At 37.2% G+C, this 16304-nt stretch overlaps 1 protein-coding gene across 1 annotated transcript in view; it reads right to left on the bottom strand.

The window, feature by feature from the left end:
- COL24A1 (collagen type XXIV alpha 1 chain) overlaps positions 1–16304 on the bottom strand; it is a 404934-nt gene that overhangs the window by 136365 nt on the left and 252265 nt on the right. Inside the window, exons 30-32 of the mRNA XM_055587104.1 lie at positions 9634–9687; positions 9314–9358; positions 9151–9195 (exon numbers count right to left, since the gene is read on the bottom strand). Coding sequence (XP_055443079.1) covers positions 9151–9195; positions 9314–9358; positions 9634–9687 — 144 coding nt within the window. The remainder of the gene's footprint in view (positions 1–9150; positions 9196–9313; positions 9359–9633; positions 9688–16304) is intronic.

The following is a 16304-nucleotide window of genomic DNA, read 5'->3' as shown; positions in this document are numbered from 1 at the left end:
CATTTATAGATCTCCTTTAGAGGAATGGTTACTCAAGTCCTTTTGCTCATTTTGCCATTGTTGTTTATTATTCTGTCAATGAGTCATAGGAGTTTTTTTATATCTGTGTGTATGCTCAGTCACTCATATCCAACTCTTTGTGATCATGGACTGTAGACTGCCAGGCTCCTCTGTCCATGGGATTTTCCAGGCAAGAAATAAAGAAGTGTGACTTATGCTCTTATAGCCTGGGAAGGCACAAGGGTCTCAGAACCTAATGACCAGAAATGATCAAACTGGACCTCTCCAGTGTTCTTTATTTTATCCCATTTTTACACCATGCTATCCACGGTAACATAAAATAGAATCTTAGACACGGAGGTATATTCTAAAATGATATGTAAAGTGAAAATTGCTCTGTCATATCCTACTCTTTGCGACCCCATGAACTGTAGCCTGTCAGGCTCCTCTGTCCATGGAATTCTCCAGGCAAGAACACTGGAGTGGGTAGCCGTTTCCTTCTCCAGGGCATCCTCCCAACCCATGAATCTAACCCAGGTCTCCTATATTGCAGGATTCTTTATTGTCTGAGAAACCAGGGCTATAAAACTCTAAATCTAATTCCAGGTCCTCTTTGATCCTTCCATTCAAAGTATAACTGAGCATGTACTGTGTACCACATACTGATGATTACTAATGATATATAAAATACTGCCCTTATCTATTTGCAATTTGCTACTCCTACTCTTCTAAATTATTGCCTTTGGGAAGTTTGGCAATTATATAGCAGATCACAATTATCCTTTTATCTTAAATTTAAAATCTAAAAATTGATATTAAATTGGAAGATATTAAAAATTTCCAGGAACAAAGAATCTAAGTTATAATCATCAATGCTATGTTTAGTTACATATGATTGTCTGATTAGAGAAAGTAGTTGTTGTTGTTTGGCTGCTCAGTTGTGTATGACTCTCTTGTGACCCCGTGGACTGTAGGGGCTTCTCCGTCCATGGGATTTTCCAGGCAAGACTACTGGAGAGAGTTGCCATTTCCTTCTCCAGGAGATCTTCCCAACCCAGGAATTGAACCCGCGTCCTGCATTGCAGGTGGATTCTTAACTGCTGAGCCACTGGTGAAGCGATTAGAGAAAGGCAGATTTGTAAAATCTTGTGGACTCTCATCTGACTAAGACCATATTTCAGTCATGAAAATCACATGTTACCCATATACTCCTAAATTAAGACCAGATCAGTATAAGGGATCCCTCTATGCCTGATACACCATTTGAAACATAAAGCACTTAGAACCTTAAATAATACTCGCCCAATTTGCTTTGTAAAGTGTGACTGGACACAATATTAAGCTTGATATGTATTTTTAATACTGCTAATGCTGCATAAATGCTGTTTGGCAAAGCTATGAAATGATCTAAATGGACCCTAATTATTTTTATCGGAGATGAAAAAGAAAAGAACAAGCTGGCACAAAGTAAAAATTCCTTTTAAGGCTTTTCAGATTCCCTTTAAGGCTATAAGGCTACTGAAATACCTTATCTGTAGTACAACTCCTTGCTCCATGATGCACATCAGCAATGCTGCCAGCGGTGCCAGGAGGATAATGGCTATAGTGGTTGCTATTTATTGAGGGCCTGTGCTAGGAACATAATGAGCATGATTTTTTTTTATAACTATAAATGTATCGCATTTTACTGATAGGAAAACTGAAGTTTGGAAGGGTCAAATAATTTGTACTAAGTCAATACAGCTATAAGTGGAAGAACCAGAAACTGGTTTTGAATATGTCTGATTCCAATGTCAAGGTCTTTCACTATACTAAACTGCTTTTTACTTATTTCCATGAGAAATGAAACATTCAGTGCCCTTCTATTTTAAATAATCACGTGTAGGTTTGTATTGGTACATCAGACTCTAAGTTGACCAGACAAGGTTAAAAGCACTTAACAGAGATTTCAGCAGCCATCTACTCACAAAAGAGAGAAAACTTGGAGTTTGATCACCAAGTTAAATGCCTGACAAATTAAAAAACAAACAATACTTTTCAAAGAAATATAACAGACTTTAGAGTCTCCACAATGAATAAGTCAAAATATTCAAGATATAGTTTAAAATTACTTGACAGGGAAAATTTCCCATATTTATAAGAAAAGGCAATTAATGGAAACCAGATTCAAGATAATACAGATTTTAGTAGGATCACACAACATTTTTAAAGTAGTTAATACTGCAGCCATGAAATTAAAAGACGCTTACTCCTTGGAAGGAAAGTTATGACCAACCAGATAGCATATTCAAAAGCAGAGACATTACTTTGCCAACAAAGGTCCGTCTAGTAGGCTATGGTTTTTCCTGTGGTCATGTATGGATGTGAGAGTTGGACTGTGAAGAAAGCTGAGTGCCGAAGAATTGATGCTTTTGAACTGCGGTGTTGGAGAAGACTCTTGAGAGTCCCTTGGACTGCAAGGAGATTCAACCAGTCCATTCTGAAGGAGATCAGCCCTGGGATTTCTTTGGAAGGAATGATGCTGAAGCTGAAACTCCAGTACTTTGGCCATCTTATGCTAAGAGTTGACTCATTGGAAAAGACTCTGATGCTGGGAGGGATTGGGGGCAGGAGGAGAAGGGGATGACAGAGGATGAGATGGCTGGATGGCATCACTGACTCGATAGACGTGAGTCTGAGTGAACTCCGGGAGTTGGTGATGGACAGGGAGGCCTGGCGCGCTGCAATTCACGGGGTCGCAAAAAGTTGGACACGACTGAGCGACTGAACTGAACTGAACTGAATATAAAAATGCTCACTCATGTAAATAAAAATGCTCACTCATATAAATAAAAATGTACTTATGATAAACAGGAAATCTCAGAATAAAAAGAGTGCCTATAAAAAGAAACAATGACAATTATAGAACTGAAAACTAAATATCCAAATAAAAGTTTAAAATAAAATATCAAGAATAAAATTAAAAGGGCTTCCTTAACAAGTTAGGGAAGATAGATTTAGGTTATCCAATTTAAAAAAAAAACAAACAGGAAGAAGAAAGACTGAATTAGGAATGATAGGGCCCCAGGGATCTAAGGTAATCAGAATGAATAACATATATTTAACTAGAATACAAGAAGGAAAGAAGAGAGAAAATGGGGTAGAAAAAATTTTTGAAAAAAAAAGTTTTAATTTCCAAATTTCGTGAAAGCTAATTTACACATGAAAAAAAATCAGCAAACCTCAAGCTGGATAAATGTGAAGAAAACTCATCTAGGCACATCACAAACTGCTGCTGCTGCTAAGTCGCTTCAGTCATGTCTGACTCTGTGCGACCCCATAGACGGCAGCCCACAAGGCTTCCCCATCCCTGGGATTCTCCAGGCAAGAACACTGGAGTGGGTTGCCATTTCCTTCTCCAATGCATGAAAGCGAAAAGTGAAAGTGAAGTCGCTTAGTCCTGTCCGACTCTTCGCGACCCCATGGACTGCAGCCTACCAGGCTCCTCCATCCATGGGATTTTCCAGGCAAGAGTACGAGAGTGGGTTGCCATTGCCTTCTCCCACAATCAAACTACTGAAAACCAAAGATAAAGAGAGAATCTTGAAAACAGTCAGAGAAAAATGATACATTATATGCAGGGGAATAATGATAAAGGTAAGTGTAGACCACTCTTCAGAAATAATGCAGGCGAAAAATAAATGGCATGTCATTTTTACAGCACTGAATGGAATCAGTACTGAATGGAAGCAAGAAAAAACAAAACAAAACTTTGTTAACCCAGAATTCTGTAATCAGTGAAAATATCCTTCAAGAATAAAGGTGAAATAAAGAAAAATTAAGAGAATTCATCACTAAAAGAGCTTGACTATAAGATATCTAAAGGAAGTTCTACAGGCTTCAGGGAAATATACCTCTTAGAAATGTGCATATATAGAAAGAATTAAGAGCACCAGAAAGAGTAAATGCATAGATACATTTAAAAATCACTACTTTCCTTCTAAATATCTCTAAAACATGTATTTAATTTATAGTAAAACAAAAAGCATTCTATTTATATTAGAGTAGAATTTTAACTTTGAAATATGGGGTTTATAACATATATAGAAATGTAATACATAAAACAAGTATAGCATGTAAGACAGGATGCTGGTAAACAAATTTATATGGCCACAAATTTCTTACTATTATGTTAAGTATTACTACATTAACTCTAAGTAGACATTAGAACCTTAGGCTGTGACCCCTAAATCAGTTTTTGGGAAACTACAGTCGGAGTGCCAAATTTGGATCATCACCTGATTTTGTAAATAATTTTTTTGAACAATCATGCTCATTCTTTGGGAGAAGGCAATGGTATCCCACTCTAGTACTCTTGCCTGGAAAATCCCATGGATGGAGGAGCCTGGTAGGCTGCAGTCCATGGGGTCACTAAGAGTCGGACACGTCTGAGTGACTTCCCTTTCACTTTTCACTTTCATGCATTGGAGAAGGAAATGGCAACCCACTCCAGTATTCTTGCCTGGAGAATCCCAGGGACGGGGGAGCCTCTTGGGCTGCCGTCTCTGGGGTTGCACAGAGTCAGACACAACTGAAGAGACTTAGCAGCAGCAGCAGCAGCAGCAGCTCATTCTTTATATACTGTCTATGGTTGCTTTCACACTATGACACTAGAGCTGAGTAGTTGCACCAGAGACCACATGGCCACAAAGCCTAAAATATTCTGTGGCTCTTTACAGAGATAGTTCGCTGACTTCTGACCTAGAATAACCACTTAAAAGTAATAATGAAAAGAAGTATAGTTAAAAAGTCAATAACTGAATTAAAATGGAGTTCTCAAAGTTATCCACTGCCCAAAGAAGGCACTCCGGGAGATGGTGAAAGACAGGGAAGCCTGGCGTGCTACAGTCCATGGGGTCACAAAGAATTGGACGCTCCTGAGCGACTGAACAACAATGAAGAAGGCACTGAACACCACCACCATGACAAAGGAAAAACTGTCATAAAATGGGAGGCCTAAATGCAGCTATGTCAATAACTACATTAGGTGGAAATGGAGCCAATACTAATTAAAAGGCAGAGGTTGTCAGGATGAATTTAAAGGCAAGATATAACTTTAAGACACTCACTTTAAACATCAAGGCACAGATAGCTTGAAAATAAATGAATGAAAAACATATGCCATGCAAACAGCTAGAGAGACTCATATCAAATAAAGTAGATTTCAAAATAAAAAGTATTACCAGAAAGAGGAACGTTTTATGATAATAAAAGGGTCCGTTGATTGGGAAGACATAATAACCATATGCAAATACTCTAAAAATAGTTTCAAAATGTATAAAACAGAATCTGAAAGAATTAGAGTCATAGACAAATACAAAAATCGAAGGTAGAGGATTTAATACCCCTATCTCATTAACTGAAAGAGTATCTGTATAAAATCAATGATGAATGAACTGTTTATAGTTTCTTTTATGAGATTTAGAAAACTAATAAGTTATGTGGACTTTATCACCTTAATAACACAATGCATCATGTCCTTCTTGATTCTCTGAGTCAGATATACACACAGACAGAAGAAAAGTATAGGAAATAACATTGGCCCATAGACAAATATGGATAAGGTCAGTTTTCATCCAATTCCAAAGAAGAGCAATATCAAAGAATGCTCAAACTACTGCACAATTACACTCATTTCACAAGCAAGCAAGTTAATGCTCAAAATTCTCCAAGCTAGGTTTCAACAGTATGTGAACTGAGAACTTCCAAACGTACAAGCTGGATTTAGAAAAGACAGAGGAATCAGAGATCAAATTGCCAACATCTATTAGATCACAGAAAATACAAGGGAATTCCAGAAAAACATCTACTTCTGCTTCATTGACTATGCTAAGGCCTTTGACTCACAACAAACTGTGGAAAACTCTTAAAGAGATGGGAACACCAGTCGCTTAACCTGTCTCCTGAGAAACGTGTAGGCAGGTCAAGAAGCAACAGTTAGAACCAGACATGGAATAATGGATTGGTTCCCAATTAGGAAAGAAGTACATCAAGGCTATATATTGTCACCCTACTTATTTAACTTGTATGCAGAGTACATCATGCAAAATGCTGGGCCGGATGAAGCACAAGCTGGAATCAAGATTCCCAGGAGAAATATCAATAACCTCAGATATGCAGATGATCCCACCCCAATGGAAGAAAGTGAAGAGGAAAATAAAAAGCCTCTTGATGATGGAGAAAGAGGAGAATTAAAAAGCTGGCTTCAAACTCAACATTCAAAAAACTAAGATCATGGTATCTGGTCCCATCATTTCATGGCAAATAGATAGGGAAAAAATTAAAACAATAGCAGATTTTATTTCCTTGAGCTCTAAAATCACTGCAGGTGGTGACTGTAGCCCTGAAAGTAAAAGATGCTTCCTCCTTTGAAGAAAAGCTATGACAAAACTGGACAGTGCATTAAAAAGCAGAAACATCACTTTGCCAACAAAGGTCTGTATAGTCAAAGCTATGGCTTTTCCAGTAGTGATGCACAGATGTGAGAGTTGGACCATAAAGAAAGTTGAACGCTGAAGAACTGATGCTTTTGAATTGTGGTTCTGGAGAAGACTCTTGAGAGTCCCTTGGACTGCAAGGCAATCAAACCAGTCAATTCTAAATGAAATTGATCCTGAATATTCACTAGAAGGACTGATACTAAAGCTGAAGCTCCAATACTTTGACCACCTGATGCGAAGAGCTGACTCATTGGAAAAGATCCTGATGCTGGGAAAGATGGAAGGCAAATGGAGAAGATGGCAGTAGAGAATGAGATGGTTAGATAGCATCATTGACTCAGTGGACATGAGCTTGAGCACTGAGAGTGAAGGACAAGGAAGTCTGGTGTGCTACAGTCCATGGGGTTGCAAAGAGTTGGACATGACTGAGCAACTGAACAACAACATAACAAGTATACTTCTGTTTATTTGGACGAGCCGAGAACTATATGTGCTAGCAATTTTCATTTAATACCTAGTTTTAGCATTATGACAATTTCAGTCAGTTCAGTTCAGTTCAGTTGCTCAGTGGTGTCTGACTTTTTGCGACCCCATGGACTGCAGCACGCCAGGCTTCCCTGTCCATCACCAACTCCTGGAGCTTACTCAAACTCATGTCCATTAAGTCGGTGATGCCATCCAACCATCTCATCCTCTGTTGTCCCCTTCTCCTCCCACCTTCAATCATTCCCAGCATCAGGGTCTTTTCAAATGAGTCAGTTCCTTGCATCAGGTGGCCAAAGTATTGGAGTTTCAGCTTCAGCATCAGTCCTTCCAATGAATATTCAGGACTGATTTCCTTTAGGATGGACTGGTTGGATCTCCTTGCTGCAAGGGACTCTCAAGAGTTTTCTCCAACACCACAGTTCAAAAGCATCAGTTCCATGACAATTTAGAGATGTCTATTTTACACATGAAGAAAATATGATCTGAAAAGCTAACCAACCTAGCCAAGACAATACATTATTAGCAGTATGCACTAAAACAAAGGTCAATCCGACCTCTGGTGTATCTTTCTATTATAAGCACCGTCTGATTGTTGACAGTGAAAAAATGATTAGAGACACTGAGATTACTGTGCAGGATCAAATGTATCTGGGGGGCATCTGGATTTGTTGGATTGATTGATCCTAGCTTTCTTCAGGTCTCAAGTCTCTTTCAGTTCAATCAAGACCAAGGGGATGATGTATGTATAAATCTAAGTAAACCTCAACAGTTAGTATTAACTCATTTTGTACTGTCCTCTGCTAACGTAACTTTACTCTTGCAATAGTCTATGAGACTTGTTTGCTGTCAGCTAGTTAAGTTCTAGTAAGAACCATTTGGTTTCCTCAACCATTTTTGGTTGAGGAAACCAGGTTTCTAATTTTATATTTATCCAGGCATATGTGATAAGCTGAACATGAAGGTAAAATCTAAGGAATGTCAACAGTGTACAATATGTGTAAGTAACTTAATTTCTCCTGGCTTCATTTTTCTAAAATAAGAAGAACAGACTTGAAAAATTCCCAATGTTTCCATTCATCACAAATATTAATTTTGTGTACAGTGCAGCAACATGGAAGAATCTCCAGAAACACTGTTTACATAAATAAATGTAAAATAAATATAAACACTGTTTACATTTATACACCGATATATACTCAGATGATGAATATTAATACTCAGAAATAGTCTTTCAGAGTGACTTCAATTAATAATATAGTCTCACAAACAAGTTCTTTCCCTGGATACAACCGTTTTTCTCTAAGTCTCTGCTACTGTAGGTTTGACCACTGTCAAAAGCAATGCTATTATGGGAAACAACAGGCAGGGGGCAGCAGATTTCATAGGCAAGCAAGCGAATCCAGTGACTTCAGTGGTAACTACTACAGCAACTAAAGCAATTTTGTCCTATCCTTTTCTGACTATTCAGTTGCCGTATATTTAAACTGTATAATTTTAAATTATACATATATGTATATAACAGATCAAAATGACATTAAAAACTATGCTTAAAATGAAATAAAAAACCCATATGTTTAAGCTCATGTATTCAAAATTATACATACATGTGTATGTGAATATATTTCTCTTTTTAAAAACATATTGTCTTCCCTTCAATTAATATTGATAACCACAGAACTTATGTCCCAGAGAAAAAAACTGTATAATTCTGAGATTTCTGATGGTAGGAAAATATTTAGCATTATATGATATTAAAAACTCTTATAGTAGGGCCATGGGAAATATAAAGACACACACAGCTCCACACGCCAAGGGTCCAAACAACACAAGTTCAGTTAAAATGAAATCAGGCATGAGGCCTTAAAGAAGTTTCTTACATTAGCTTCATAATGTTCCATTATATTTATATGATATCACACTACTTTATCTTGAAATGGGTTTTACAGAAAAACTATCATAATCAGATGAAGTTAAAGTGTCAGTTACCACTATCAGTTTATAGATAGGTACAGAAAAGGCCCAGAATGAGTAAGCAATTTGCCCCAACGAAAGAATGACCTAAGGACTAAAGGAGGAAAATAACTTACATTCTCTTAGTCTAACATACTGATTACTAAACAAGAGTTGTATCAGAGGATAAAATGGGTAAAACATATTTATGGTTTGATTATTTTTAATTACTTACTGGTTTTCCTTGAACTCCTCTCTCTCCAGGGTTTCCAGTCTTACCCTACACGAGAAAGAAAATGCCTGGGTCAAGCAGCTCCCTCCTGAAATATGAATCACAGACCAAGAAAAATGGAAGATTTTATATGTTTATCATTAATGTGAAATATTTTACTACTCACAATAAGACCATGAGGCCCTCTTTTTCCTTGATCTCCTGTTTCACCCTAATAAGAATCAATAACAGGTGAGTTAATAAGAATGGGAATTATGGTCTTACACACATACACTCACATACCAAAAAAGTAAGACATTAAATGCATACTTCAAAAACACAAAGACACATTTCTGTGAGTACAGTGAAAACTTTATGTACTTTTCATAATTAGACTTAAAAATTAGAATCATACTTTTATAAGAAAATACATCAGTGTTTAGACAGGTAGGAAATACAGGCTCAAAAATATTTAACTGCATATGAAATGAGAAAATAAATGATTACCTTGGTACCTTGTATACCCTGTTCTCCTAAGGGACCATCTGGTCCTCTTGGTCCCTAGAGATGAAAAAAATATCCTGTTGTTAATTTTACATGTTTCTTTTGTACTGTTATGAGTGAGTGAGTGACTGAAGTCGCTCAGTCGTGTCTGACTCTTTGCGACCCCGTGGACTGTAGCCAACCAGGCTCCTCCGTCCATGGGATTCTCCAGGCAGGAATACCGGAGGGGTTGTCATTTCCTTCTCCAGGGGATCTTCCTGACCCAGGGATCGAACCCAGGTCTCCCGCACTGCAGGCAGACACTTTAACCTTTGTACTGTTATGCATCTATACAAATGGAGATATTGCCCTCAATAGCTGACAAACTCCTTTTGCTTGTTTCTGGGCCCGGAACACAGTAAAGAATACAGCTGGGTATATGGGGGAACTCATTTGCATAGGAGAATCAGGCCAGTGTTTTCAAGATTTAATGCAAAATTGTAAATCAGATAACCAGAAAAACAGCTGATTGAGTTGTTGAGGCAGGCGGCTGTAATATAGATTTGTTATTTAAGTATTTTGTTTACCTTATCATTTACTCTACAGAAATCCAGAATTTATCCTAAAAACAACTGTAAAGTAACTTTAAAGTAGCTAGTTTGTCCAAACAGTCTTCTTGTTTTATATTTTTGGAATGGCACTCTTCTCACTACTTTATTAGGAAATGAATGCTGACTGCATGTTCTCTACCATGCACCTGCTTGACCTGAAAGATGGCCATGGGTACAGAAAAGGAACAGAAAATGCTGCTGAGAATATTCATGTATGTTTAAAATTTCTGAGCTGTGTTGCTATCAATACTAAATGAGTAATTAGCTGTGAATATTAGTTGCAAAAGTCATTCTCTAATGAAAGATGGTATACATTCCTTGACAAAATTATAACTGACCTTGGAAGATCTTAAAATCCTTTTAAAGAGAATTAATCAAATTCTACAGCCATTAACTGAACACTAACTGTGAAAAATGCGTTGCATTAAATGTTATGGGGATCCATATTATGATATAAGGTGAATTACAAAAGCAACTATAATACAGGCAGAGATAAGGTGTGTTAAGGGGTAAAGCGATTCAAAGGAGGGAGAGAGCTTTCACAGGTTGTAAAGGGAATGGAGGTTATTATTTTGACAGTCAGAGATCATGCTCTGGAAGAAATTCTAAACAGATGGATAATATGAGAAAGGGATACAGAGGCAGAAAAGAAGATATGCAAGAATGAAAAATGTAGTTCGTTTAACCTTAGTTATTGATTACATTGAACATTTTTTTAGTATTTCTATATTAATAAATAATTGTAGAAAGACTGGGATTTAAAAGGTAAAGACTGGAGTTTATAGTTGAATCAATAAACAATGAGGAGGCATTGAAGATTTCTATGCAAAACAATGATACAAATTTCCTAATATAACATGATGATTTGAAAAAGCCCCATTGGCTTTAGCACCTTCTACTGTATCCCATCTGAGGTCAACTTAGTTTAACTTTATACTATACTATTTATAAAGCTGCTTACTGTAATAGGATGCTCTTCCTGGGTGCTCTTGGGTAACTGCATACCCTGATCCTGTTGGGAACATTCAAGGGATTGCAGAGAGGACTCACACTCCATGAGGCTGTATAGCTCCACTGGGCATACTAGAGCCAAAGCACTACAATTTCTCAGTCTGCATTTAAGGTACTCCATGACATGTCCCCCGGAGAAGGCAATGGCACCCCGCTCCAGTATTCTTGCCTGGAAAATCCCATGGACAGAGGAGCCTGGTAGGCTGCAGTCCATGGGGTCGCTGAGAGTCGGACACGACTGAGCAACTTCACTTTCACTTTTCATTTTCATGCATTGGAGAAGGAAATGGCAACCCACTCCAGTGTTCTTGCCTGGAGAATCCCAGGGACGGGGGAGCCTGGTGGGCTGCCGTCTATGGGGTCGCACAGAGTAGGACATGACTGAAGCGACTTAGCAGTAGCAGCATGACATGTCCCCAGCTTACTTTTGACCCTATTTTCCCATAAAAGACTGCAAAACTAAGTTAAACTCTGAATGTATAGGACCCTGAGTGTCAGATTTAGGAATATGGACTTAATAGATATGTGACTTTCAAAGTGCTATTCACTTGACAAACATTTATTGAGGACCAACTGGGAGAAGAGACAAATCCCTGAATTTATAAACAAGCAAATATATATACAAAATTACAATATACAATGACTATCAGTAGTCAGGTATAATGAAGAGAAATAAAGGTTACGCGACTAGAAAGAATCTAAGGTGGGGAGGGGGGCTACTTTAGAGGGGTGTTTGAGAAAGCTCTCAAGTGACATGTGGCTAGACCTAAAGGCGATGAGACTGAGGGCATGCAAATAACTTGGGAAAGATCATTCTGGTAGGAGCAATAGCAACTGCAAAGGTCCCGAGGTGGGGGCTTCCTTGGAATGTTTGACAGCTAAGTAACTGAAGATGGAAGAAAAACCAAACTTAAAGGATGACTGAAGTTTCAAGTGCAATCTCGCAGGGCCTTGTTCTAATAATTACCTTTACCTTAAAAATTCAGTAGCCTGTATTGATTCTTTCCCTAGCACCTTCTATGCCCTTTTCCCTTTTTATTCTCTTTAGGAAAACACTTGGCAAAATTTGTTGGAGTAATAATAGAACATGGCTGAGAAAGTATGAAAAGAAATGAGTATTTCTAAAATACTCATAGTATTCTAAAATACCATAGGAAACAAGTATGACCTAGAAGTGTGTCCACTGGCAACCAGGCATCTAACTCTTTTGTAACATGAAATTTCTGACTTTCTTGGATACTTTGTTAATATTAACCACTAGAATTATGACAGCATTAATATAAAATCAAATTGGAAATGTACGTTTGCTTGTGGCAGAAAGCGGGGAGTGGGGAGAAGATAAAAATTCTGACTCCATGTTAAGACTGGGAGAACTCTTGAAAAGTCTGGTCCTCCCGATGCTTCAGTTAAGGGTTGGTTAATTAACTAAAGCTTAGCTTTATCAACATTTATAACTTTCACTTCGATATTGGTTGTAGAAGTTATCCCTGGCTTACTGTATATGCCTTGTCTGACTCCTGAGACAACAAGCTTCAGGTCAAGTTCTAAGAAGACTAGACAAGCAGTATTATAATAGGAACCTAATTGGGTATAAAGTTATTCTTTCTAGTACTTGCCTTAAAATATCTGATTAGCTATAATATAAAGCTCTTGAAGAATGTATTCCGGCTAAGTTAAAAAAAAATCTAATCTTTTTTTTTGTCCTTTTTTGGAAAAGTTAGAAGTCGGCTACAGGTTTGTTGTTGTTCAGTCTCTAGATTGTGTCCGGCTTTTTGCGACCTCATGGACTGCACACCAGGCTTCCCTGTCTCCCAGAGTTTGCTCCAATTCATGTCCATAGAGTCAGTGATTCCATCCAACCATCTAATCCTCTGTTGCTCCCTTCTCCTCCTGCCTTCAATCTTTCTCAGCATCAGGGTCTTTTTGAATGAATCAGCTCTTTGAATCAGGTGGCCAAAGTATTGCAACTTGAGCATCAGTCCTTCCAATGAATATTCAGGGTTTATCTCCTTTAGAATTAACAGGTTGATCTTGCTGTCCAAAGGACTCTGAAGAGTCTTCTCCAGAACCACAATTCAAAAGCCTCAGTTCTTCGGTGCTCAGCCCTCCTTATGGTCCAAATCTTACATCTGTACATGACTACTGGAAAAACCATAGCTTTGATTGTATGGACCTTTGTTGGCAAAGTGATGTCTCTGCTTTTTAATATGCTATCTATGTTTGTCATAGCTTTTCTTCCAAGGAGCAAGCATCTTTTAATTTCACAGTTGCAGTCCATCCACAGTGATGTCGGAGCCCAAGAAAGGAAAATAAGTCACAACAGGCTACAGGTAACTCTCCCATATAACAATCTCAAACTACATGAACATTTTCAGTCAACCCTGTTATCTTTTTCATAAGGGGCAGGATTATACAATCTTCACAAAACAAGTTAGAAAAGTTTTCATGATACTAAGTTATTTAGATTGTTTGCTGAGATGGCAGGTACTGTTGCTTGCCTGAGCTTTTGCTATTCTCTGTCAATATTGTATGATACTTTAAAAGCCACTGACTGTAAGTCATTAAACCATGAAATCATGTGGCTTATGTCTAAGGAATAATTAACCTTGAATTCCCCAAGATAGTAGGAGAGTTTGACAGATTGTATTAAATCAGTAAATGTTAGACAGATGAATGGCAAATGGATGGATAGCAGAGAATCAGATGGAGAAGCAGAATCTTTGGGTTGTAGTCCTACCATTCATGATGTTCACATATTCACATATGATAAAAGTACAAATCACAGGCAGAACAGCACGGGCATATAATCACTAGTTTCACAATGAGAGCTTTTTGTATCGTCTCCATGAAAATGTGCCTAGCTTCCCGTCCAATGTGCGGTGACACGGTTGTGTGTCACAAAGTGTCACAGGTGTGCTGGAAATATTGACCTCTTCAGTCTTTGGGGTAGCAAGGAAAGGCTGGGGCACAGGCATCTCCATCCAAATAACTTTTGCATTTATCCCTGTAGGCTGGACAGAAATTCTCAAATTTTTGTGAGTAAAAAACATTTGAAATGATATGCATTATGACCACATCTATAGTGGAGAAAAGATGAGAAAATAGGTTGATGGGAGAAGATACTAGATGAGAACTAGAATGGAACTTCATAATACTATATTTTTCCCTTAACATTCTGGTCATCAGTTCTTTTTGTATTCCCAATGTTGACTGATTATATGAAATATTCTCCTGTAAAGGGAGCACTTTTGTACTAAATGAAGCCCTTCTTTCTTTTCTTTTTTTTTTTTTGTGGAGTTTTTTTTTTTTTCATTTTATTTTATTTTTAAACTTTACATAATTGTATTAGTTTTTCCAAATATCAAAATGAATCCGCCCTTATTTCTAAACTAAAACTTTGCTTAAGAAATACTGAGTGCACTTTAAATAATTATGAGGAGTCATCTGGAAACATGTCAGTAAAATGTTATCTGGAGGATGAGAGAGACCTTTGAGGAGGTGAGAGATGAAGACAGTGTCAAATCAGAAAAGAGTAATAATTTGCCCAGGGATCACAGGGAAGTTAAAAAACTACAGATAAATAAACTTTCCATATGACATGAGATAGCACAAGTGATTCAGAAACATATCCTGCTTAAGTATATGGCTTATGTATGCCTGGATAACCAATAATATCTCAATTATTTAGCTAACCAAATAAAGTATTTTTTTTTCATCTGTCACAAAGTTGGTTGAACTTTACCACTATGAGTAATATGGTGTTAAATAAACACATTTGACCTGACCAAGTGCTGAATGCTGGCAGAGTGCAGACCACTAAAACGCAGAGTACAGATCATCTTCCATGATTTTTTATTATTCTAAATCTCATTTGGGCTAAATGAGATGTGGCCATCAGCATTATTTATAGACTGTAAATCCATAACCCAGAAAGGAATAGTTTTCTGAAAATAGTTTTTCAGAATAGAAGTGATGATACAGAAAAATTTGCTCTTTTTCTTTAATCTTCCCCTAAAACACAGCACGTGAAATTGAAGTCATTACTTCTTTGGGTTTATTTTTTGGCCATGTTGTGCAGCTTGCAGGGTCTTAGCTCCCTGATCAGGGATTGAAACCAAGCCACAACAGTGCATGTGCCGAATCCATATCTTTGTATTGCCAATGAGTTCCTAAAGTTGTTATTTTAAACTAAGCACCTTTCTCGCACTTGCCAACTGGAAAATGGGAAGGTGTTTTTTTTTTTTTTTTTTTTTTTTTTTTAAATCTTTGTTATTTGGAGGCCATTATTTTAGCATTTTAAAATATTTTCTTCTTTAGCTGTAAAAGTCAAGTTAAAGCCAAGGAAGAAAACAGAGTTCTTAGAGCCTACATATTCAAATTAATCAAGGAAAAATACTCTAACATTCAATGCGGTATTGGAAAATCATAGGCTTTGGAGTTAGACACTCCAAGGTTTGAATCCTGGTTGTGCCCTAGACCTATGTCAACAGTTCATATACTTAAACTCTCTGAGCCCCATTTACCTCAACTATAATATCTGAGATAAATGCCTCCCCCTTTTAGAGTGGTTGTGAGTATTAGTATATGTAAAGGTGCTTGGCACATGACAGGCGTGTAATAAATGGTGGTTCCTATTTCTTTAAAAAAAAAAAACAGGATCTAAATGTTTAAAAGACTTAAAGAATGAAAGCTTTTTAACTTAATTCTTAAGCATAATTATTAGACAATGATTATATTACCTCTTATTTACAGTGAATAAACTCTTAGACATCCTTTGTGTCCTCATTCTATTTCCTATCACTCTTTATCATGCTGTTACTATCTCTTGCTATATAAGTCTCTTTGTGAGTACAAAAATAATTTATTTAAACATCTTCACATTCACAATTCCCCCAGTGGATGAAACTGGAAGTTGGGAGTAAGAGAGAATTTTTCAGTCAGTAAAATTTCTAAAACACAAAATGGAAAAGTATGGTTTTATAAGTACAAATGATTATAAATTACACTGCAATTAATGTTTCCATCTAATATAAGCTATTTTTGCTGAAACATCACTATTTACAACGTCATTTT

Source organism: Bubalus kerabau, chromosome 6 (genome assembly GCF_029407905.1).
Source record: "Bubalus kerabau isolate K-KA32 ecotype Philippines breed swamp buffalo chromosome 6, PCC_UOA_SB_1v2, whole genome shotgun sequence".
NCBI classification, from domain to species: Eukaryota; Metazoa; Chordata; class Mammalia; order Artiodactyla; family Bovidae; genus Bubalus; species Bubalus kerabau.
Note: the sequence above shows the minus strand (reverse complement) of the source record. Positions and strands in the feature narration are given on the sequence as shown.